The sequence below is a fragment of the Lytechinus pictus genome, chromosome 2 (genome assembly GCF_037042905.1).
Source record: "Lytechinus pictus isolate F3 Inbred chromosome 2, Lp3.0, whole genome shotgun sequence".
NCBI lineage: Eukaryota > Metazoa > Echinodermata > Echinoidea > Temnopleuroida > Toxopneustidae > Lytechinus > Lytechinus pictus.
In genome coordinates this window covers 30,563,787-30,588,808 of record NC_087246.1, presented here as the reverse complement: position 1 = coordinate 30,588,808, position 25,022 = coordinate 30,563,787, and the positions used below count along the sequence as shown (strand labels likewise).

Sequence of the window (25,022 nt, the reverse complement as noted above, 5' to 3'; positions counted from 1 at the left end):
GATCATTCTGAGTTTGAAATGTATAATTCTCCTTTATTTACATTATGTATTGCATACATGTTTCTTAATTATATTGCTTGTATACTAATGGTATTCCATTATATTTTACATCGTTTTGGCGGACCTTGGCATCATTTTATTGGAAATGAGAAAGATGAAACAAACTGAATAAAACTACCGTCAGAATAAAGCGATATTTTTAGTGAAATGTTATTATGGTAATACATTTTCTTCCATTGGGATGACGACAAATACACATGATACAGGATTTACAATATTGATCACTGAATGTGCAACAACTAATTTTGTTGAGAAGAAAATCTGGGGAGGGGGATGTTATTCCCTTTCAACATCCGCTCCGTCCCCTAAAATTATGTACCCACAGTTCGTTGAATATTCATTACTTTTATCTATCCCATAATTATCTATTCCCCAGGTGATAGTGAACGACTAGTACACGATGTACTGTTACCTCTTTATTCTTTGCTACCGTTCCTGATAGAACAGAAGTTAAGATGTTTCGTGTTCTGACATTTGCCGTTCTTTTAGCCAGTGCGCTGGCTGCCAAGAAATACAATGGGTACGTTTAAATCTAATAATTAATTTCAAAGTTTCCTTTTCAAAATCGTTTGGCAGCAATAATGTGTAATTGTTTATCAAACACAATTATATTTTATTCATTACGAAAATATGTTTGATGACATTTAGAGGAAGTGAAGACGAGAGAGAGAGAAAAAGATATTATTTTATTATAATATATTTCTTCTGTTTTTCAGATTTGACGATAAAGACACACTTTATCGTATCATAGTATTGTCTTTTAATGTCAGTCCCATATCATGTTCAGGGAGAAATCCAACTTTGTCTAACATTATAATGAGTAGGAAATTGAGATCTAATATTTAATCCATAATTTAATATAATAAACTACCAAACAATAGTGCGTATATGACGCCATCTGTTACCGCATTCACATACCGACCAGGGCATATATTAAATGTTTTGTGAATTTTAACAAGTATTATAACTGTCTTATTTTGCATCTGATTTCGATGACAATTTCAGCGTTAATATTTCCTGTTTGCCAATTAAATTTCCAATCTATGTCGCGGATTTTTCATCGTTCTGGAACTTTTCAACTCTTGGTTTCGCAATTTGTCAAATTATTACTGGCCTATCTCGATTGTGCATAACTTTATTATGGTTGTGGCCCATTCTTTAATTAGTATGAAGGTTTTGAATGTCAAGTCTACCTCCAGGCTTAAAGTTGATTAAAAATCAAGTGAATTTAACACTATATTTTCATCAAAATCGGATATAAGATTTACAAAAAGCAATGACATTTTAAACTTTTGTTTATTATTATTTTTTTTTACAAAATAGTTATAATGAACAATACGGGTTATATGCAAATGAGAGAATCGATGATATGTCACACACACACTAATGCTTTTATATTTTATCAAACGAAATATAAAATATATGTTTTGCTGACTTGACAATGATGACGCTCTTCGTTGAATCACCATTGTAGTTTTTAATTATGATAATTCCACATGTTCAGCAATTTAGAAAGAAGTATTATTTCACATTATCATGAGGGAAAAAGTGGAAAAATAATAGCATAAATAGTGTGTGATATCACTGTCTCCCTCATCTGCATACAGCCGTGACGTGCATATAAATGTTTTATGAGATTAGTAAATATTGGAATGCCATTACTTTGCACCCGATTGTGTTTTAATGTTCATGTTTTGTATTAAAAAAATCTTGAAAACAACGTTTTGTTGATGTGGACTTGGCTTTACAGCAGAAAAAGATAGATTTGTGACATAAGACCATAAGTCTGTACACACTTAAAATGTTGGGCAACATACTGTCCACTGTGTTGGGTAATTTATGTTGGTGAAATATATATATATATATATATATATATTCTGGGCAATTATTATCCTGAGTAGAAGAAATAACCAGTTGTCTCACGATGTAACAAACGTAGTTGGAAAGTGACGTTTCGTTTGCAAGCTGTAGCTTAGACTTCGTCAGGCAATGAGCATAGACGCTGCTGCGCACTAGTCCTTTGCCAGGACTGTTCTGCTTTTCAGTTGATCAATAACACAATCCTCGACCTCTACGCCCGAAATGAAAACAGCCACACGATTTCCTACCACTGAACTAAAAATACGTATCTCTAGTTCAGTGTTTCCTACCCGTGAAAGATAGCGCGATCACTGGAGATGGCGCGCATGGGAGAATAAAGCAAGGGGAGAGAAATAACAAGTACACCGACGTCTAGAATCTAGACTACTGCGCACGGGTTATATAGCGTCGGCGAGGGGGCTCAGGCGCCGCGTGCTGTGAACGGTTATCCTTGATTATTATCATATTGAGCAAATTTATTACCCAATTACTAGTTTTTTAACCCAATTTGGGCAGATTTTAACCAATAGTTGTGTGGACAGTGTATTGCTCTCAATTGAATAGTATAATATTGTATGATATTAATTTCATATATTTTTTTCATCTTCGTGTCAGATACAAAGTACTCAGGGTAACTCCTAAAAATGACCAGGAGCTGGGGAAGCTCTTCTCACTCAAGGACGCAGTGAAAGATTATGTAAGTAATGATTCCATTATAAAACTTGCCATTTCTTATAATAATTTGCATGTAGGTCGAATAGAAATGTAATAACTCTTTCCATACCTCAACTAAATGTAATGTATGCACTACTCATAAAAGAATAAAAACATGATAAGCTAGCAATAAGTTGCCAAAATATCTTTTGTAAATGAAAATTTTCAACGAATTACCGTTAAACGTTTAACGTAACATAGTATACTTTTTTACAGAGTACAATAAATTTTGATTTAGATAGAAAAGTGCAATGCATAACTATCATGACTGTACAATAAGGTTTTCCGATGTGCATGTCATGAGGAAGGTACTTTTCGGCAAAAGGGAGTAAGAGCTCAGCATGGAGTATTTAAAGGTTTTTTCTAATTATGAATTTTGCACTTTTTGATTCAAAATTATTGTTGAGGCGGCAATTCAAACCTATGTTTTGTCTTGATCTTTAACATATTTTCCGTATAAATGCACAAACTTCGATATTCTTCTTTCAAAATACACTACGTATCAATGTTGCACCTAACCAAGTATCAGCATTATAAAAGGAGTTTGATAGAACCTACATACTTGCCGCATCCATACCATATACTGAATTTTATTTTAACGAATAATACACCTTGGGTATGCGTGTTTAACAAGCCTTTTTATGGCTTGTTTTGTGCATGCCCCATTTCCATTCATTATTCTGTTAATCTATATTTTTCATAATTATGTGCTAACCATTTTATCATCATTTCCACTATATATGTTCTGTTGATACTTTTGTTTTTGTTTTGATTTCTATTTTCTTTGTGTATATTTAATTTTGTTCTCATTGTGTTACTTTCGTAAACTCAAAGTGGATGTATTTTAAATTGCGATTCGTGCGCAAAATGGAAATTGTTTGCTTGCTTGCATTTATTTCTGCGTTCGAAAACACAATACAAAAATATTTACAATTACAATATTCAAAATAATTCACAATATAAGCAATGTAGTCATATTACATAATTAATACAAATAAGGATGTGAGTATAAATTAATCTTTTAATAAATGTTAACATATATATATATAATGTATTAAATGAACGCAGGAGACCGCCATCGTGAGCGGTTAGGCTTGAATTGATGGCGGCCTCATGGCGGTGTTAAACTAACACTGTCAATTTAACACCGGAGTAAAATAACTGGTGTGGTCCTCTATGTACACTGGTTAACACCATAGTTTTTGCTGAGCAAACATAAGGATTACATCATGCTGACGAAATATAAGTCTGCAACGGGCTTTGGTCTGACAGCGGTGTGAATTTGAACGATGTCCCAGTTGCAACAGGTCATATTTTTGTATTGACTTCACCAACCGGTCAAATAGGCCTAATATGTTTAGAACAATTCGAATCAGGTTATAATCCTTGTATTTTTTCAGAGCCACCTCCCATTCTGCAAAAGAGAAGAAATTTCCCATTGTAAGTCCTAATAGAATTCGAACCGGCAGCATTTGAATGCACACTGTAAAAACTGTGGTGTTAAAACTGACACCAGTTGGTGCTAAGAGAGGACCACACCCTGAAGTGTTAAAATTGCACCCTAGAGATTGAACATAATAGAGTGTATAAGTAACATCCAAAGGTGTTGTAATACAACCTATATAGGTGTTAAACTAACACTGTCAATTTAACACACGGAGTAAAATAACTGGTGTGGTCCTCTATGTACACTGGTTAACACCAGAGTTTTTGCTGAGCAAACATAAGGATTACATCATGCTGACGAGTTGCTCCAGGTGTTGCAAGTTTCTTGATATCTTTACGAATATTCATGAGATGTATTATTTGACGGAATAAACCTTGTTATTGGGTCATCTGCCTCAGGAAAGAAAAACAAATATCTAGCGTGCACGCGACCGTGTTGAAGGCGCCAAAAACCAGCGAGCTTTTGCAATTGCAACGCGGACAGATTCTACAACATAGTAAATCTATTGAAGATACAAGTCAAATCACAGTGGACAGTTCAGAGGCCTTTGTCGAAAATCGGTGGACCGGGACAGCATGCATGTATAGTTCTAAGATTCGGAACTGACGAAACATTGTAAATATGTCGTTTGTCCAGAGTCCAGGACGACACTGCTGTTTTGATTCACCCATTTTCGACAAAGACTTCGTTGTCACGAAGGGCTTTTGAAATTAGATTCTCTACGTTCCAGAAAGGGACTGCGTAGCGGTTTCGAAAACGACGGACGAAGTTATTGTGTTACCTTTGTGCATGAATGCGCCCTACGTCTCGGAACAAAATACACGATAATGAAAGCAAAATGAATTCATTTGTAAAAAAAAAAAAAAAAATTAATCTACACCGCTATGTAATATTTTTAGACGAAGTTTATCATGTTTATGTCTCTTTTAGGTCGACTTCTGGAAGTCCCCTACCACAGTCGATCGCCCTGTCGACATGCTAATCAGCCCTTTGCACCGAGATCTTGTTGTCGGTCACATCAATCGCCGTAATCTCGAGTTCGAAGTTACAGTCCAGGATCTACAAAAGGATATCGATGAGGAGAGGGTGGAAGCGGTGGCTGGCTTTAGCTACACCGATTACAACACCCTTGATTCGGTAACTATAATCGTTTTTTTTTAATATAATGATTACGACTGGCCTATAGTCTGCAGGCACAGACCCTGATTGGAACTTTGATCAACAAGTGTGCCTCCACGCAAAGACTAGCACTTACAAAACGTAGAGCATTCAGTACACAAGACATGAGTAGGCTGCACAATCAGACCCTTTACTCGAGTGAAGCGTTTGCCCAGCACACTAACTGGCCTATATACGGCCCGGATTGGAGTGAAACTTTACAACAACTGATTAGAAGAACGTGCACAATCATGGTTGTAGACCAGTCGTAAAGTTGCCTTGCTCAATGAACCGTGGCCGGAATTTCGTGTAGCTAACGACCCCTTAAGGCCACCGCACACCTTACGACTGTTCGCGATCCGATTTTGGAACAAATCGCACTTTGCTCATTTTCTGAAAATGTGAATGGAACATATCATTTTATTTGAGGTTAAAATTAATTGAAAGAATACTAATATTACCATTATGAAAGATTGCAAGCCTTTAGTTCGGAGTAAAGGCCAAATTATTTTCAAATCGTAGCCAATCGTATACGACTGCTATGACGTCATTACGACTAGATATTAAATTCGCTTTTATTCTAAGAAGGATGATAGCATAGTCACATATTTGAACATAGGTATTCGTACGATGATTTGGAACATTACACAGTAAGATATTCCAAGTCTCAATGTTAGCATCAAATTCTACTACATTTTTTTCTGAAATCGGGTCGCAGACCAATCGTAGGGTGTGCGGTCGCCTTTAGACCACTCCTCCACGGTAACTCCACTGGCACTTCCCTCTCTCTCTTCTTAAACATGATGGTAACATGGAAATTAATGGCAATAACTAACTCTGAATATTATATGCCCTAGCATTTTGGTTCTTTATTTTTATGTGATAGATAACGGAGACACTCAATAGCAGCTATACAACAGGCTTACAGTTTTGTTTAAGCGATTTATTTTTCTTTTATAATGATTTTGTTCCTTTAAATTTTTAATACGAAAGAAAAATTAAATCTATTCATCTGGACTTAGTATTATTGAAACGGAGTACAGTTTCACGTCCGATCCGATCTTCATATCATCTTATCTGATTATTGATTTTACTCTGCAATGTGTGAATATGTATTTGGTCTCGAATCAAAGAAGAGATTCCAATCTTACGAGTAACGATGATTTTATGATCGAAACATATTAATGAGCTATCATACTCTGAATTCGGGTTTCCTTTTATGTGGGACACACTGTATAGTGGTTCTTGGCATCTCTTCCCACTATATCTCTATTTGGCCCACGATGAATCCCCTCTCCCTCCCTTTCTCTGTCTATCCACTCTTATTTCTGCGGAGTAAAATTTGTCTCGGAATCAGTGCAGCTTGGAGTCAACTATAATAATAATAATAATGATAATAGCTGGATTTATAAAGCGCTTTTTGTCAGAGGATACAAAGCGCTGCTATTATTACCCCGGCTTTAGCTCGAGCTACTATCACCGGCGCTCAATGCATGCAAGGAATTACTCCTGCCGGGTACCCATTCACCTCACTTGGGTCGAGTGCAGCACAGTGTGGATAAATTTCTTGCTGAAGGAAAATACACCATGGCTATATACGATTCGAACACACGACCCTCTGTTTCAAAGGCGAGAGTCAGAACCACTCGACCACGACGCACCCAGAGTTCATATTCAGAGTTATAAATCATCCGCTGAAAAATACTCAAACTCCGACTGAAAGTGACTGGGAAACGAGTTACTTGCCTCGAAAAGGAATTGACTCCCAGTTGGCGCCATTCGTATAGTCAAATTGACTCCTCAGAAAGAAAAGCGTATCTCTCTTTCTCTCTCTCCGGCCTGATCTTTTCCCCCTGATGATATTCACCCACCCGTGATTACGTTTTTTTCTTCTCTTTTTGTTATCTCCTTTTCCAGATTAATAGCTGGATGGACGACTTTGCTTTGTCATATCCAAATCTCGTAGAAGTCGTCGACGTCGGAAGTTCTTATGAAGGAAGGACGATTCGGGCTTTAAAGGTTTGCTTCAGAAGACCCCAGTAAAAAAAAAAGATAGATTGAGCAGAGTTTTTTATTTTATTGTTTATGAGTGCCTAGATGAATAGAATAAAAGAGTCTTTGACCAATCAGAATGCAGTATTCTTATTTTCAAGCTGCTAAATGTCCTTGGCCAATATCGAAATAGTTATCTTGATCCGATCAAACCAAAACAATTTCTTTTCAAACTTGCATTATCTGAAAGCATTGATTTTTTTTTAGCTTTGACATAATGCATACATTATTTGGGTTCAAACAATAAATTACAAAGTGAAAACAGTAATTTTTGTAGAATGCCTTACTTCCACAATTTCTCCTGTATCACAAATGTTTTAAATATGCGGATAACCCTTCTCTTTTGAACAACCCCCCAAAAAATATTCAGTATGAACCAATCAGAATAGACGTCTGCAATTTGTATTTGAAAGCATATAGCTCATAATGGCGACCGTGTTTTTAAAACATAATTGTTATTACAGCGTTGATTTGTGTTTCTATCACCAGATAAGTGGAGGAACGGGAGGAAAACCGGTCGCTTGGTACGAAGGCGGCATCCACGCCCGCGAGTGGATCTCCCCAGCTACAATTATTTACATGACTAAACTGGTATGAGTATTAATAGGCCTACATGACACACTGATGCTTATTATGAAAAGTTAAATGTTATTCTAATTTGTATAAAAGTGTTGCAAGTTTTGGTAACGACATGAATATTCGGGGGCTTTATAATTATGCCAAAATAGTTGGACGGTTACACAAACTAACACAACCGACTTCTAGAGAATATATCCTTTTCTAGGACAGTGTCGTAACCAGATTTGTTTTATGTGGGTGGGGAGCATACATGTACGTTATTTACTCGGGGGTGGGGGGTCTCCGAAGAGGTGTGTATGTCTTCCCTTTGAGAAATGTGTGTTTTTCTTTAAGACCTGAGATGCAAAATAGCGAACCTTCTATAACATAACTCGTTTTTTTTTCGTCGTAACAAAATCCCAATTGACCTTCGATTCTGACGGAGGGGATGGGCACATGCCTTCTACTCGAAATGGATGTTGGAATGGTTCCTGTGACGAGTAGAATAAATCGGATTGATCTTGTAAAAACATTTGAAATGTAGCGCTGCTTTCAAAATCATCTGTAATCAAGAAAATATGCATCATAGTATACAATCCTCTCACTGTATTTGCCTATAGATCAAACAGGGAACAGTTATGTAAATGTGATAAGTTGGATTTCTTTATCAAAATTTGTTCGAAATTTAAAAGACCACATTCTTGAGAATTCGGAGCATACTCATCTCCAAATGAATGCTTTCTTCGAAAAGGTGATAATATATTTGGGTAATTTACTTGACAATAAGGCATATTCTTACACTAATTTTGGTACTCTCCTTCCCTATTTTCATGATTTTTTTTCCGATCTTATTTCATTTATTCATTTTTTGGGGGTGGAGGAGGGGGGGGGAGGGGTTCGAATCTTATCTCTATATTGTTCGCATCCTACTTATAAGGGCTAGAAGAGATTTTTCAGTTAAATAAGTAAACAATTCCCCTTTTTTCTATTCAACGATGTAAAATATGTATTAAAAATGTTATTTGTCACATATCTGATTAAGTTATAATAATAATAATAATAATAATAATAAAGGTATATTTACCCAGGGAAACCACTTCAGTTCTGAAAACTGTTCTCCAAGAGGGCCCTGCTCTTATTATTACCCAGGTTTGAATTGCTATCAAGAAAATTAAACTCCATATGGGTTTAAGGACGTTCCACAGTTAGAGTGAAATCCATGTCATTTTCACCAAACTTTGCACAAAGATACTTTAGAACCTTAATATTTGAAATCTGCAGAAATTAACATAGGTCCATGTGCTTGATTTTTTGCTATAGAGCTTCAAAGTTCACCCAAATTGATGTTCTTAAGAATTGCGCATTTTTACTTTTAGACCGCCTAAGATTACTACAGTGAGTTTAAACCTCTATTACTCAGTCAAAATACATGAAAAAGTCATCAAATTTCGCAGAGTTAATAATTGTATCATTAGAATGGAGAATCTATTTATAGTGCTATTTGTTTGCAATTTTAAGTTTAACAGCACTGTCAGTTCTTAAAAATGGCGTATAAGATAACAAAATCCCAATCTAAAAAATCTGAAATTTCAGTAACAAACTACAAACGTACAACAAATGCTGCACTTTATTCAAAATCCATGTCATTTTCACCAAAATTTGCAGAGTTGTAGAGGAAGGTATACCTAAGAGGTAAAAACATTAAAAAATAGGGGTTCATGTGCTTGTTTTTAAACTATCAGCATTTTTATTAGAGCAAATGTGCTTTTTAAAACACCAAAAATGCGCCGAATGATTTGTATCTATGTGAAGAAAAATCAAAACCACTCTACCATTTATTCAAACTCGGGGTAATATTCGTGATTCTTGGCAGCACTGCAGAGTAAAGTATTTTGAAATTGTAGAGAATTTTGTTTTATGGTTCATGGAATAATTCAATTTTTTGGCTTCATGAAATAACGCATTGGATCTGCAGTTAAAGTGCAGAAGATGAGAAAAAATCATCTCATACCCGCAGCTAATTAGTCACCTGTTCATCCATTGTGACATCAGCGCGCAGAGTGTAAACTATGCGCAGATCATAATGCGCACAAACATAACTGTAGAACGTCCTTAATGAAAGACTCGAGAAATTATAGTATTTTGAGTTGATGAGTTAAGTGTGTTTTTCCATACTACACATTTTGCATTTTTTCGTTTAAAAAAAATCACAAAATAGAGCTCAAGTGGGCCATGGGGTAGAATGCCTTGATCTAGTCGAGCAGTCGTTAATTCCATGTTTTTTGTCGCAATTTTAATGCATTTAGAGCATTTTGAAATTCATAATGCATCATTTTTTTTCTTTTGTGTAGCTCGTTGAAGGTTACGTGGCCAACGATTTGAACGCAAGAGATATATTGGACAATTTAGACGTGTACATGTTGCCTGTGTATAACGTCGATGGTTACGAGTTTACCTGGAACGGCGTAAGTATCTACGATATGATACGATTTGGTACGATGACCGTGTGGCCTAATAACTCATTCCCATTGCCGTGCGATCTTTTTACGAACGACACGATTGGCCTATCGTAACTGATCGCGAAAGTTTTGAACCATTCAAATTTCTTCTACGATCAATCCGATCGTCACGACTGATGTAATATGATCTGATACGATCTGATAAGATCACTACGATTGCTCCAAGTTTAGGACCGCTGTTTGGATCGTGACCCAAATCCTGACAATGAGAACTGGGTATAAGGCCTATATAAGGTCCCTGACTACACTCATGACAATCTCGGGCTTATCGTCAATCAATTAAAGGAAAATGCTATATGCGTTATTGTTGCAAGTGTGTAATTGTGTGTTAAAAACAGTAAACACGATTGTGATTATTATTACTCTTCTTCTTCTTCTTAAAGTGTTGAATACTCATTGAAACGTTGTTAACTGATGTTGAGTATCCATTAAAATACTCATAACTTGACATTGAATATTCATTAAACCATTGTTAATAGATGTTAAATATTAATTGATTTTTTTGCGTGTCAATTCCTTCAATAAGGATCGCATGTGGCGTAAGACACGCAAACCACTTCCACTCTCCTCATGCTATGGTGTAGATCCCAATAGGAACTGGGATTACCAGTGGCGTAAGTTTCCTTTGTTCAATTCAATTCTTAAATCTCCCGTCTTTGATGTATATATATATATTTATATATATATATAGCACATTGTTTAAACCTGTCACTCTAACAACAAGTTGTTTAAACTTTTTTTAACAACTTGTTTAAAATCATTAAACAATATGGGCATTGCCCTGGAAAGCGGGGGTGCTGCATGGCGTGATGAAACACACCCCAATATTTATCTAGGGGGTTAAACACCATTGGCACCACCTTTTGGAAATCAGGTTGGTATACCAAACAGTAGAAATTTGACCAAAATCACCTTTATTTTGGAGCAAAAAACTTTTTCCCCTTTTGCTTGTCATTTTTGTTTTATAAGCGAGTTCACCTTCATTTTTTAGAGCGACGACCTTTTTTGAATTATTATTATTATATTTTTGGCTTGCCAATTTATTTTTTTTCAAACCAGTACCCCCTCTTCAAAAATCCTTCCCAAGGCCATGGTCCTGCCTTATAAAGCGATTTCTTACTGTTTGACTCTTTACTGCCTATTGCATTGTATTCAATCATATCTTGAGATGATGAACCCAATACTTATTTCTTTCAAAATAAAGAAAACAAATCTTAGAAAAGAAATCATGATTAGCCATTATCATACATTTTAATTAGATGTATCTTTTGGCCGATTGTCAATATTGTCTGTGTAATGAATAGGCTTACATTTAATTTGCTTATCTTCTACTTGTCTTTAGTTGCATCCTCGATTAAGTGTTCAGAGGCATACCCCGGTCCTAACCCATTTTCCGAAATTGAAGTCTCCTCGGTGACCGATTACATCACAAATCTTAACAATGATCGTGGCGTTCTTGCTTTCATCGACTTTCACGCATATGGTGAGATGTGGATGACACCATGTGGATACACAACGGAATTACCAAAAGACAATAAAGAACAGGTGAATATTGTTAGCACTGGCGGATCCAGGGGGGGGGGGGGGAGCGGCACAGCCGGGCCGTGCCCCCCCCCCCCTTGAGAGGCACAATGAGAATTTGTAATGTAAAAATGGCGTTTAAACTGAAGTGTGCCCCCTCCCCATTGAAAGTGAAGATCTTATTATTTATTTTATTTTTTTAATTTTTTTTTGCTTGTCAAAATAGTTCCTAGACGAAATGTACTTATTATTTTGTGGTTAAGAACTTTTTTGTTTACCTGATTGTTAGGTTTATTTATATGTTTGCACGCTCGACCAAGAAAGTGCACTGAATTGACCCAAAGTAACTGCATGCGCGTACCCGCATCATTGCGTCTATATATAGCTCTAGTCCTTTTCCTTCATAGACCGGATGATTTGGTCTATTAACACTTTGTCTACAAATCGTTTGTTGTAGAAAACAAATATTTCATGTTTTGTCATTCGTGCTGATGTCACATCCCCACTTTCCTTTATGCTATTACATTAAATTATACTTGTTTTCATGTTTTTCATACATGTGTGAATGATATATCTCCCTTATAATGAAATAACATCAAAATCTGATAGCTAAGTTATTGAATTTTTAAGATTAGCAATATACTATTGTGAAAACAGTTTCATGCATGTCGTCATGAATATTCATGAGATGGGCTGATGATGTCACATCCCCACTTTCCTTTATGCTATTACATGAAATCATAATTGTTTTCCTGTTTTCCATACATGTGTGAATGATAAGTCTCCTTTATAATGAAATAAGTTGAAGCAAAGAATTTCGAATGCACAAAATGATTTGTCAATCGATTTTCTTTTTAGTTCTATATGTATAAAAAATATGTATAAACCGAATCTCATATAATAAACTACAAACGAACAAGTGTGGATATGACATCATCAGTTTGCTCACTGAATATTCATGAAGACAAGCCAGAACCATTTCAGCGGAATAATGCAAATCTTGAAATGCCATAACTTTGTTATTCCTAGTCCGATTTTTATCAAAATTTTAGTGTTTTGTTTCTCAGATTTTTCTTTATCTGTTCAAATCATATTAGTTTGTGTTTAGGGTACCCCTTTGACTAGAAACATTGAGGAAATTCCAATAAAGGAAGACAGCCAAATAAAACCGTGCATGCGCTAAAAGACATGAACGCATGTGCGCATTTGGGCGTACACAATTTTACGCAATATTGCAGATAAGTAGAAAGCAAATATAGTCCAGGATAGGCCCCATAGAGAAGGGGTCGAACCTTGTTTTTTTAGATATACAATGTTTTTTTATGGTTTCTTGTCAATTCGAGGGTGCTGATTCCGAATCTGAATGATGCCACTCTTGTAACCTTGAGCATTTTCCGCAAATTGGCAAAATCCAATATGGCAGCCAAAATGCAAATTACCCATGAAAATCATAAAATTGCCCACACATTAATTATAAAATGCATGTAGTTGTTGTGCAGAAGTGAAATACTCGTTGGAAAAGCGATATTTTACAAAATATTTATTTCTTTGATATTCAAAATGGCCGCCATAACCCCTGTAAACTTTATTATGTAGAATATGAATAGGGAAATAATTTTTAAACAAGAGCACTATTATTGCATGTGATTGTGACCTACGAGTGGACTAATGTCTGAAAACATGATTATTAACATAACTATGTCATTGTATACTATCTAATGTGATAAATGCCGTATCATGATATTCAAAATGGCTGTCATCGACCCCTTATACTGTGTACAATATATAAAAGGGGACAAATAATTTTCACAACATTTGAATTTGCTTGACTATAAAATGCCAATAACTGCGAAATATTGGTGTTAAAATGTCTGACAACAATGGTTTCTAACGAAACATATAATTACCCTTGAAATTTCGGTAATTATGCTGCATTTTGACCGGCATTCAAAATGGCTGCCATAGGTCCTATCAGTATTATGAACAAAGCGAATGAAGAAACTAATTTTCACAAGAGTAAGAACAAAAAAATTTAATGTAATTGTAATCTACGAGTGAAATATTGGCTAAAAACATGTTTTCTAGCGAAACATATCATTTCCTTTTTCATGCATGAGATAAATGGTGTATTGTAAAATTCAAAATGGCCCCTATGGACCCTAACAGTATTATCTACAATGTAAATGGGGACAAATACTTTTGAAAGAATTAGGATTTGCCTGACTATGAAATTAATATACTTCTGTTGTACGAGGAAAATATTGTTTGCAAACGTGATTTTTTCTTAATGAAATATAGCATGTCCTCTCCCATGTAGTTGATAAATACTGTATTTTGACTTTCAAAATGGCTGCTATGAGCCCTTACTATAAAATTATGTATCATGCGTATAGGGAAACTAATTTTCACCAGAACGAGAACCAAAAACGCACGTAACTATGTGATGTATAGGTAAAATTTGGTATTGAACATGATTTCTAACTAAATACATCACATATTGGTCGAGAAGGTAATAAAGGCCTTACTTTGAAATTCAAAATGGCTGCCATAGTCCAAAGTAGTATGTACATTTTAACTGGGGAGAGATAATTTTGACATAATTTTTACTATGAAAATTGCTTAATTTTGATGTAAGTGTTAAGTATTGTCTAAACCCAATGATTTCTAACGAAATATATCATAGCTTGTGTCATAAAGGTGATGAATGCTGCATTTTAAAATTGAAAAATTGCCGCCATATCCCTTTATCTTTATATGTAAAATTTGAATGGGGAAAGATAATTTCTACAAAAAAAGCATATTGCAGCCATTTGAATATTAAAATATAGCATTTATCTCCTAAATAACATAAGAAATTATCTATTTCGTTAGAAATCATATTTTCAGACGATATTTCACTCATACATGTAACACCATTTAGTCAAGCAAAGCCAAATTCTGTTAAAATTATATGTTCCCATTCACATAGTACATAATAGACCTACCGTTAGGGCCTGTAGCGGCCATTTTGACTTTCAAAATACATTATTTATCCCCTATCTGGCAGAATAAATGATATATCCTGTAATAAATTATGTTTTCAGACAATATTTTACTCTTAATTCAAAATTATATGCATTTTATGGTGCTGACTCCTGTGAAAATTGGTTTCCCATATCAATTGTACATAATACAGTCAATGTCTTTGGCGGCCATTTTGAAAGTCAAAATACAATATTCAACACAAACATGAAACCCGAATAATATATTTCGTTGAAAATTATATTTTTAGACAGTATTTCACCAATCTACCACAGAACATGCGTTTTAGCGCTCACCTTGTGATTGTTTATATCCTCTCTCACATCGTACATCGTAGTTTTGGGGCCTTTGGCGGCCATTTTAAATATCAAAATACATGATTTATCACATAAATGGCATGTTAAATAATAAATTTCGTTAACAATAATGTTTTTAGTCAGTATTCCGCTCGTTTATCTTAACAAAATGCATTTTAGTGCTCACTCTTGTGATTTTTTTAGTCACCATTCACATTGTACATAATAGTGTTAGGGCTTTTGGAGGCCATTTTGAATATCAAAATACAGGATTTATCACATACATGACATAACAAATGTTATATATCGTTAGCAATCAAATTTTCAGACATTTCTTCACTCATAGATCACTATTACTTGCATTTCAGTGCTCGCTTTTGTGAAAATTAATTTTCCCCATTCATATTATACAGGGGTCTATGGCGGCCATTTTGAATATGAAGAAAATAAATATTTTGTCAAAATCATTTTTTCAGATATTATTTCACTCTGGCAGCACAATTGCATGTACTTCATAGCCAATGTGTGGACAATTTTATGATTTTCATGGGTAATATGAATATTTTGGCGGCCATATTGGATTTTGCCAATTTGCAGAAAACGCTCAAGGTTACACGAGTGGCATCATTCAGATTAGGAATCAGCACCCTCGAATTGACAAGAAACCATTAAAAAACATTGTATATCTAAGAAAACAAGGTTCGACCCCTTCTATCCTGGACTAATATATCATACAGGAACGGCAAGCACTTTGAGGGGATTTGACGATGACGATTCACCAAATTCATAATTACTTCGAAATCGAATGTTCATCATGTTCATGTCACAATTTTAACCTACGATGACACAGTCCTATATTTTGCCTCTCGAGGAAGACAAACGCTGACTGTGCGATTCTCGAACGATTTGACTGACTTCCTACCTGCATATGACTTTGCTCGTGTAAAAATTATTTCATTCATTTTTTATCGATTTGTTATTATGTTAAAGAATAAACAATGGAATGCTTCTTCTTCTTCTTCTTCCCAGATTGAAGTGGCTACTGAGTCAGTAAAAGCACTGCAAAGTGTTTACGAAGGCGAAACGGTGTACGACACCAATGTGGGTCCCATTGCTACAGTTATATGTGAGTAATGTATTTCATTTGTTTGGATATTCCTTAGCGATAAATATTGATAACAATGATAACAGTTGTACAAATAATAATGATAATGATACTAATAATAGTAATAGTAATAATAATAATAATAGCAATAATAATGATAGTAGTAATGATAATGATAATAATATTATTGATACCAATAATGTATAATAATAATTCAAATTCAAATTCAAATTCATTTATTTCACTTCCATCAAACAAAAACAAATTGTATACCATATATAAAACATAAATATTTGTATCCGTTGCAAACAAAATTAATTATACATATGTAGTGAAAAAAAAAAACACTTAGACGATTTGGGCAACACATTGTAGGTTTTAAATATATATACTATTTTTCAATAGAAATTAAATTAAGATGGAAATGGAGGGACCCACTAAAAAGCAATGCTTGTACAATGTGGGCCCCTCAAGAAATAGATAACACAACAAATAACAAAATAACAAAGTATAAATACAGATAATCAAATGAGAAAAGAATGAATAAATGAGAGGGAAATACTCACAAAATAAATACAAAGTAATAAAAAATATACAGTTTGGTGAAGGACAAAACAACCCGTCCTAAAAATATCTACCCTTCCCACCCCCCCCCCCCCAGAAAAACTTGAGAAGAAAAAAAAAGGGAAAAAGGGGGAGAATGCCCTGAGAAGATGGATGGGTGCTGCTGTACGTAGATAGAACACATGCCGTCGTGGACTCAAGCAAACTGGATTCAATGATGTGTATAAGAGGAGAAAAAATATATAAAATAACCTGGAAAGAATATAATGCACGAAAAATGTGATTGATGCCGTTAAACAAATAACCGGTAGGAAGGCGGATAAGCGGACTGGAGAGGAGAAAATAGAGGAGAGGATAGACACAATAATGAGCACATCTGAGAAGGACTTGTGTCAGATTTTTTTAATAAAAAAAGGATAATAATTTTATGTTTAATTTTAGTTTAAAGTAATAATGATGATGACTTGACATAATAATGATGATGACTTGACAGAAATGATGAATTAAAATTAATTTGGGAGTATATTATAAGGTTTTAATAGAGATAATTTGAATTTAGTCTTAAAAGAGTTCAAAGATTTTGCATTTGTTATATCATTATGAAGTGAGTTCCATAACTTCGGTCCATCGTATATAAATGTGTTCTGAGCCCGCAAAGTTCTTAAAAGTGGTAAATGAAATTCACCCAATCGCCTTGTTGGATAGTTGTGAATGGATTGATTTTTTGGAAACATTGAATTGAATACATTTGGGAGGTTGTTGTTGTTATAGTTATACATAAACTGACCGAGATTAAACAAATATAAGTCCTTAATTTTCAATATTCTATGTTAAAAAAATAATGGGTCAGTATGAGACAAATATGCCGTGTGACATATAATACGTAGAGACTTCTTTTGTAATAGGAGTAATTTGTCTAAGAGTGTTTGTTGTGTGTTACCCCACGCTAAAATTCCATAATTTAAATAAGGCAATATAAGGGATGAATATAATGTAAGCAGGGACGATAATGGTAAACAAAATTTAAGCTTGTTAATTATACCAATGTTGCGTGAAATAGTTTTACATATGTTATCTATGTGAAATTTCCATGAGAGCTTATTATCGACTGTTATTCCAAGAAACTTAATATGGGATACATTTTCCAAGGGAGTTCCATCCAAAATAATATCAACAGGAAGTGTATTTATGGAGTTGCTAAACAACATGTATTTTGTTTTTTGAAGATTTAGTGACAATTTATTTGCTCTTATCCATTCGGTAACATTTTCTAGTTCAGAGTTGATTATATTAGCAAGGTGAAGAGGATTTTTATGTGAAAAATAATTTGATGATAATAACAATAATATTGTTGATGGTGACTTTAAAGATTAGAATTAAAAAAAATATATATCATTAACATTATCGACCTAATAAAGAAATGTATCTTATATGCGGCATCAAATCATCTCTGTGACGTGACGAAATATAATCATATTGATTATGTAAGAAGTAAGAACAAAGGAATTAATAACAATGGCTTGGTGTACATTGTGGCTCAGTGGTAGAGCGCCCACCTCATGAACGTTAGGTCGTGAGTTCGATATGCGGACCTTATGCCTTCTTGACAGGCGTTCTATTTTTTTGTTAGAATGGAGGAGGGTAATAGTAACGAGTTTTCGCAATCGAGACGGGGACGAATTCTGCAAAATATAAATTTTGTTGGAAATGCCCGTCAAATCGCAATGAAAAGCTGAGAGGTGTTTTTCGAAAATTGGTGAACCGAGGAATACGTGATGGTTGGAAGATCCTGAGCCGACGAAACATTGTCAATATTTGGTTTGTCCATGTAGAGTCCAGGACGAAACTGCCGCGGTTTTGATTCACCGATTTTCGACAAAGGCTGCGAAAACTACCTAATACTATCCGCCCTTTCACACGATGAAAAAAAATCGTAATTTGAATGATTCTATATAGTGAAAAATAAGGCTTATGACGAATTTTTAGCATGTGTAAAACCAAACTAGAACATGATTAGACACGAACGCTATTCACATTCACGAATTCAAATTCTACTCCGGAGGTGAATTCCAGTTAAGTTTCACTCAAAGTACGGTACGAAATTTGCGTGTGAAAGAGTTGACCTCCAATTTTTATTTATTATTTTATTTATCTTTTTTTTTTTTTTTTTTTTGGGGGGGGGGAGCTTACGTGACCCTTTTAAGCACTTCCATATATAATGTCATGCACTCATCGTAGTTTGTATTTGCGATGAAGTGCTTTGATTGATTAGTCACCAAGGACACATACCGCCTTTGCTCGGGAATTCGAATTCAAATCACAAATATCGAGTGAGCGTTTGAAAGGTTCGATGATTCTAAAGACGAATTGCAATCATCATTACAATGATGATTCAAGATTCACGTGTGAAAAGGCCCTATGTCATGCAGGCCGCCCTCTGGAAGATCGGTTATAGTATCAGCGGCTGGGCGTTGTGGCGTGCGCCTGTAATCCAAGCTGTGGGGAAGTTACAGATTGATGCAGAGGTTCGAGGTTCGAGCCCTGGTTACGTCTTTCGGATGGTGACGTTAAAGGTCGGTCCCAGACGTAAATACAAAAATTGTTATTATCATTATTATTACTGTTATTTTTATTATTATCATTATTATTAATTTTGTCGGAATTATCTTTAACATTTGTTTTAATCTAACAGACATTTTCCCCCTTCAATATCTCCTTCACTTTCATGTCATCTATATGGAGGTTACAACACTGCAAAAACTCCGGTGTTGATTTAACACCAGCCCGGAGTCTATATATGTCCACACCAGAGAAGTATTGAAACAACACCAGTTTGGAATCAAACCGATGCTGTTTTGATACTAATTGGTGTTGTATAAACACCTATCTAGTGTTAGACCAAAACGAAACTGGTGTTGTCTAACTCTTCTCTGGTGTGGACATAATATAGATTCCGGGCTGGTGTTAAATCAACATCAGAGCTTTTGCAGTGTATGGATATGTGCAGCGAACATTTTCAATGTCATCAGGTCATAACGACGTCACCAAGGCGCCATTTGTTAAATTCCATCAATCATCATTACGGATCATTGAAAATATTTACATCACATTAACATGTCTAGAGTCGACAAAAAGTCAAGAAACGCGCGTTTCAAGCCCGCGTGGAGCGTTGTGGCCCAGTGGATTAGTCTTCGGATTTTGAAACAGAGGGTCGTGGGTTCGAATCCCAGCCATGGCGTAATTTCCTTCGGCAAGAAACTGATCCACAATGTGCTGCACTCAACCCAGGTGAGGTAAATGGGTACCGGTAGGAAGTAATTCCTTAAAAAGCTGTGTGCGCTATGAACGCCTAGCTTAGCCGGGTAATATAGGAGCGCCTTGAGCACCTAACAAGGTGGATATGTGCGCAATATAAATACCCTATATTATTATTATTATTAAAAATTAAATAAGTGCTCAAAATTGACCATAATAACAATGATAATAATTATAGTAACAATAATAACGATGATAGCGGCTATATACATAGCGCACGGGTCAACCTTTTACTGCTCATGGCGCTGAAAGAAAATGATAATTTTCATACGTTTCAAATCATTTTCAGCATTTCAGAAATTTGCGCCCGCGTTTTCGAGCGTAATGCCATTACGCAACATAGAACCGCCGCTTATTTTATGAATATGTATTCTCTCCGATTTATGATAGTTGAGCATCCATGAAGATTTGCAGCACGCGCGCGTGTGTGCGTGCTCTCACTAAATATAGGCCACAATGGACAAACAAATGCCTATGGAAAATTCACTGAGCTCTAAGTTCAGAATGTATAGGAACTCCCGATGGTCATCATTATCATCATCAGCATCATCAAAATTATCATCAAGGGTCATACTTAATATATTTCTCCTTACTATGCGTATACATGTATATGTCCATGATTGTTTGTTGAAAAGAAGAATAATCTGAACTGAACCGATGCCATAGGCGTGAACGTTATCACCATGCAATACCATCAAAATTACTAATTCCATACCACCACTATCATCATTATCATAATCAATGTCATCATTATCATGATCATCATTTTCATTATCAAGATTTATTCTCATGATTATTATGATCAAGATCATCAGGGAGTTCATTTGTAAATAATTCATTGCATATTATGTTACTAAACACTGCATGAAATATGACGACCAACTACCTAATTTGTCATCATTATGACGAATTAAATTCTAGTTTTTATCATTATTGTTACGTAGATCAGGCGTATGGCTCGAGCGTTGATTGGACGTACGGAGCGCTTGGCATTGTTCACTCGTACGCTGTGGAGCTTCGTAATACGAGGAGTTTCATTATCAGCTCGGCGAACATCGAAAAATCCGGGAGAGAAACGTACGAGGCTCTGAAAGTAACATCTTTACACGTTATCCCCTAATTCTTCAGCCTGAGTGGTTGTCTAAGTCCATTCTATAATTCTATAGGCCTAAAAAAATGTGCTTTAAATTTGTGTTGAGGTATAATATTGCATTCATAAAGCATCCCGAGGGAGGTTGTTAGTCAGTTTTGTTAAACCAAGTAGGTGGTTTGGTTAAAAAGTAGTCATAAAAAAGTCAGAAAAATAATAATTCAATATTCCAAACAATATCAATGTAAGATATCGGACATTACTGTTTAGATTTCAAAGCTCTTGAGTAAATTTACACAATAATGATCAGTTCTTGTATTAAAGATTCTTATAGTACAGGTAAGGCTGGAGAATAGTATTATTAACGTATCAACTCTGGTTTTTAGCATAGCTTCTTTTAACAGCGATGTTACATGTCTAGGCCTCATAGATGCTGTACCACAAGCCTGATAAATTGAAATAAGAAAAAAAAGTATTAACTATTCCAATCTAAAAGAATTGTGCGAAGCCATACTGCTGTCAATACGGTGAAGATCTTTCAGAATAAGCAAGCCAAATAGCAAGGTTTGGATACACTGCATGGCATCGCATCTGTGCTTGTTCTTACAATATACTTTATTTCATCACATTTATCTAATTTTCAGATTTTTAACTAATCTATTGGACTGTCATATATTTCGTCATTGGGGAAAATAAAGCACCAAATAACAGAGCGTCGAAGGGTTTCAGAAACACACAATACCGATGCTTACACTCACTCGCAATATATCTATAGCAATTCATAATCTATGAAGAATAAATAATCATCTCCTTTGTCATGGAATTGTAAAGAAAATTTATGTACTATCTACACGCAGACCTCTGTAAGTCATTAAATGTTAAGTACAAATCATTAATAAACTAGAACTACGAATGTTTCGATATGTCAACCTCAATAAACTCGAATTATAAGCAACGTAGAAAAATTATTGTCTTCGTTTTTCGTGTTACATGTTCAGAAATATTTTATTATGCTTTATTTTTTTTTTTTTTTTTTTTTATACAAATATCAAGAATCCCGCATATTCAGTTCTGTTCTCATTATTGCCAATGCTTTGCTTTCTATGTTATTTTTATCAAGAAACTACAAGAGACCGAAAGCTTAATTCATGGTAAAACTTTAGTGTATGTTCAAAATGATTTAGTATTTCCAAACTCTTAATATTGTTTCAATTTTTTTTGCGAATGCATAATGGCATACTTGGATTAAATGGTAAGTCTAATAAAATTGAATACCACATATGTAATTTCCGTATCCCGTTTTAGGATACAATATTTTGTAATAGGCATATAATATACCTACTAAGAAACCAGATAGTTGTCAAATTTTATTTAAAAGCACATCACACTATATTCAAAGAACTCCACAATCGTCTGGCAACACTCTGAAAAACGAAGAGCTATGAAGAGCTAATTTAGCTCTTAAAGGGCGTGTATAGTGACTGCACTTCTGAGTGCTGATTTTTTTTCTCGTTCAAATTTGAACTGGACAAATCAGCACTTCGAAGTGCAGTCACTTTACACGCTCTTTAAGAGCTAAATTAGCTCTTCGTTTTTTAGAGTGAATTTAAAAATTCTCCTCTCAGCCTTTCGCAGTGTGAGGCGGGCTAAGCTCCAGAGTTCAGGTAGCCCGCAAAAACTCGTATATTCGCCAGTCGAATTCGGAGTTACTGTTTCACCGGATTTTATACCCGAGACCAGTCTCGGGTCCGAGATAGGTTTGGAAGGGCTCACGCACTGTGTTTGTTGTTTGGATAATCGTTCCACGTGTATAGCGTATCAAGCAGTGGCATACCTAGGATTTTCCACAGGGGGGGCAAATTCGTCCGCCAAAAAATTTGACAAGCAAAAAAAAAAAAAGGTCTTCAACCACAAATAAAGGATCTCGTCCGCCAAAAAATTTGACAAGACTCATCAGGGGGGGCAGGGGTATGTCCCTTGCATGGGTTGTGACTCGTCAGGGGGGCAGTCTGCCCCTCTGCCCCCCGTAGGTACGCTAGTGGCATCAAGGGAACATGTCTCGGACCAGTCTCGGGCAGGTTTGCGTTTACACCGAATCCAAAGCAGTTTCGGGGCGCCCCGAGACCGGTCTCGGAACCCATTGCGAGGTGGTCCGAGATAGGTTCGCTCATGGGGTCTCGGGTAGGTTTGTGCGTTTACACCGGATTAGAAACCTGTCCGAGAATGGTCTCGGGGCGCCCAGAGACTACTTACGAAGTCCGGTGTAACAGGGGTCATAATCACTTTCAGCATCAGTCATTAGTAATTTAGATTTGATTGTTTTAATTCCCGTGATACAAGTAAATAAATTGTGTAACTTACTAAATCGAATCCATCGAAGTTGTGCTCGAGTTTAATGAGACTTCGGATTTGGTCTACGTTGGTAGGTACTACGCGCCAAACTTGATATCTGTATGGAACATTTTAAAGAAAAACATGGAGGTATAAGTGTAAATTTAAAGATAGGTACACCCTTAGAGGGGTTGATTAATTTAATTCAGGATCGACGGTTTCTTCTCTGTCCCATAGGTAATGTTGTAATCATAACTGCACACCTTTACAGGTCAGTCAGGAATCGCCTGATACTTTGAAGTTGATCGGTCGCTTACAATATTGCTGCAATGATGTTGACTGCAGTCATAAGCGCCCATTTGGACGCTTAAGTTTTAAGTTTAGCAGTGTATAGGCTATGGATATTAATCGCATTTTTATTTTTCGAAGCATAATTATAATTATGATTATGAAATAAAATTTTCAGGGATTTCTCTTGAAACTTTATTGCATGCACTTACATCATTTGGGTCTTAAAGCTCGGCTTTTTACAAATCTCCACAAAGTTACTCAATCCCCGTAAAAAGGACGTGGTCAAACTAACAAAAGTAATCTGTAGGTGATGAATAACGGTGTCCGACCGATGAGCAATATCAACCAAAATTCTGGTAGATTCCAATCAATAAATTAATTGATTTTTACCAATTCTTTTTAAAAGTGTAGAAGCACGGAGAGGAATATGGAAAGAAAGAATTAGCGATTTAATGAAAGGAATACAGAAAAATAAGAAGAACAAAATGAAAGAAACTGAAGGAAAGGGGGAAAGATAGAAACTGAGAGAGAGAGAGAGAGAGGAAAATCAGACAAGTTATGGTCTATTCGTACCTTGATTTAAACCTCATCTTTTGTCTAAAAATACTATCTAATATCGTTTCTTAATGTTCTAAATTATCAGGGACTGCCACATCCCTACCACTATTTCATTCTGTTTCTATTCGCGTTTTAAACCCATTTCTGACAATATAATCAGGATAGGTTATTGTCATGATCACCTGTTTGTTTTATTTACTTCATAAATCAAAATAATATTCACATTGAAAAAATAGAATGTTATGTCGGCAGATACAAATACATAGTAGGAATAAACCATACACTCAAAAAAGGTTGATGCGCATGTTCCGTGAGTAATAAAGTAGACATCGTTGATGCATGGTTGAAGGAAGACATTGCTTGAAAAAAAAGTGATAACAGAAATAAAAATGAAATCGAACAAATAAATAATAAAACTGCACAAAGTAAAGTAGGCCTATGTGACCTAACAGAGTAATTGTGGACATGAATAATTCAGTGTACAAGATGTTCTAAAAAAAGAAACCTTTTGATACTGATGAGACTGCTAAAAAGCTATTTGAGAAAAAAAGGTTAATCAAGG

General features: G+C 35.3%; 1 protein-coding gene across 1 annotated transcript; it reads left to right on the top strand.

The window, feature by feature from the left end:
* Window positions 1–426: 426 nt before the first annotated feature.
* LOC129281526 (carboxypeptidase B-like) lies at window positions 427–22,564 on the top strand. Its single transcript, XM_064115339.1, has 10 exons — window positions 427–580; window positions 2,536–2,617; window positions 5,012–5,218; window positions 7,157–7,258; window positions 7,781–7,882; window positions 10,201–10,314; window positions 10,895–10,982; window positions 11,711–11,913; window positions 16,236–16,332; window positions 21,135–22,564. Exons 1-10 carry the CDS (start codon window positions 516–518, stop codon window positions 21,308–21,310), a joined length of 1,236 nt encoding a protein of 411 aa, XP_063971409.1. The 5' UTR covers window positions 427–515; the 3' UTR covers window positions 21,311–22,564.
* Window positions 22,565–25,022: the final 2,458 nt, after the last annotated feature.

What these genes read in the sequence shown, in the direction of transcription:
- LOC129281526 (XM_064115339.1), top strand. Translation starts at nt 516, where the DNA reads ATGTTTCGTGTTCTGACATTTGCCGTTCTTTTAGCCAGTGCGCTGGCT. An exon ending in ATTACAACACCCTTGATTCG is followed by an intron (nt 5,219 to 7,156) that starts GTAACTATAATC and finishes CTCCTTTTCCAG; the next exon opens with ATTAATAGCTGGATGGACGA. An exon ending in TCCCATTGCTACAGTTATAT is followed by an intron (nt 16,333 to 21,134) that starts GTGAGTAATGTA and finishes ATTGTTACGTAG; the next exon opens with ATCAGGCGTATGGCTCGAGC.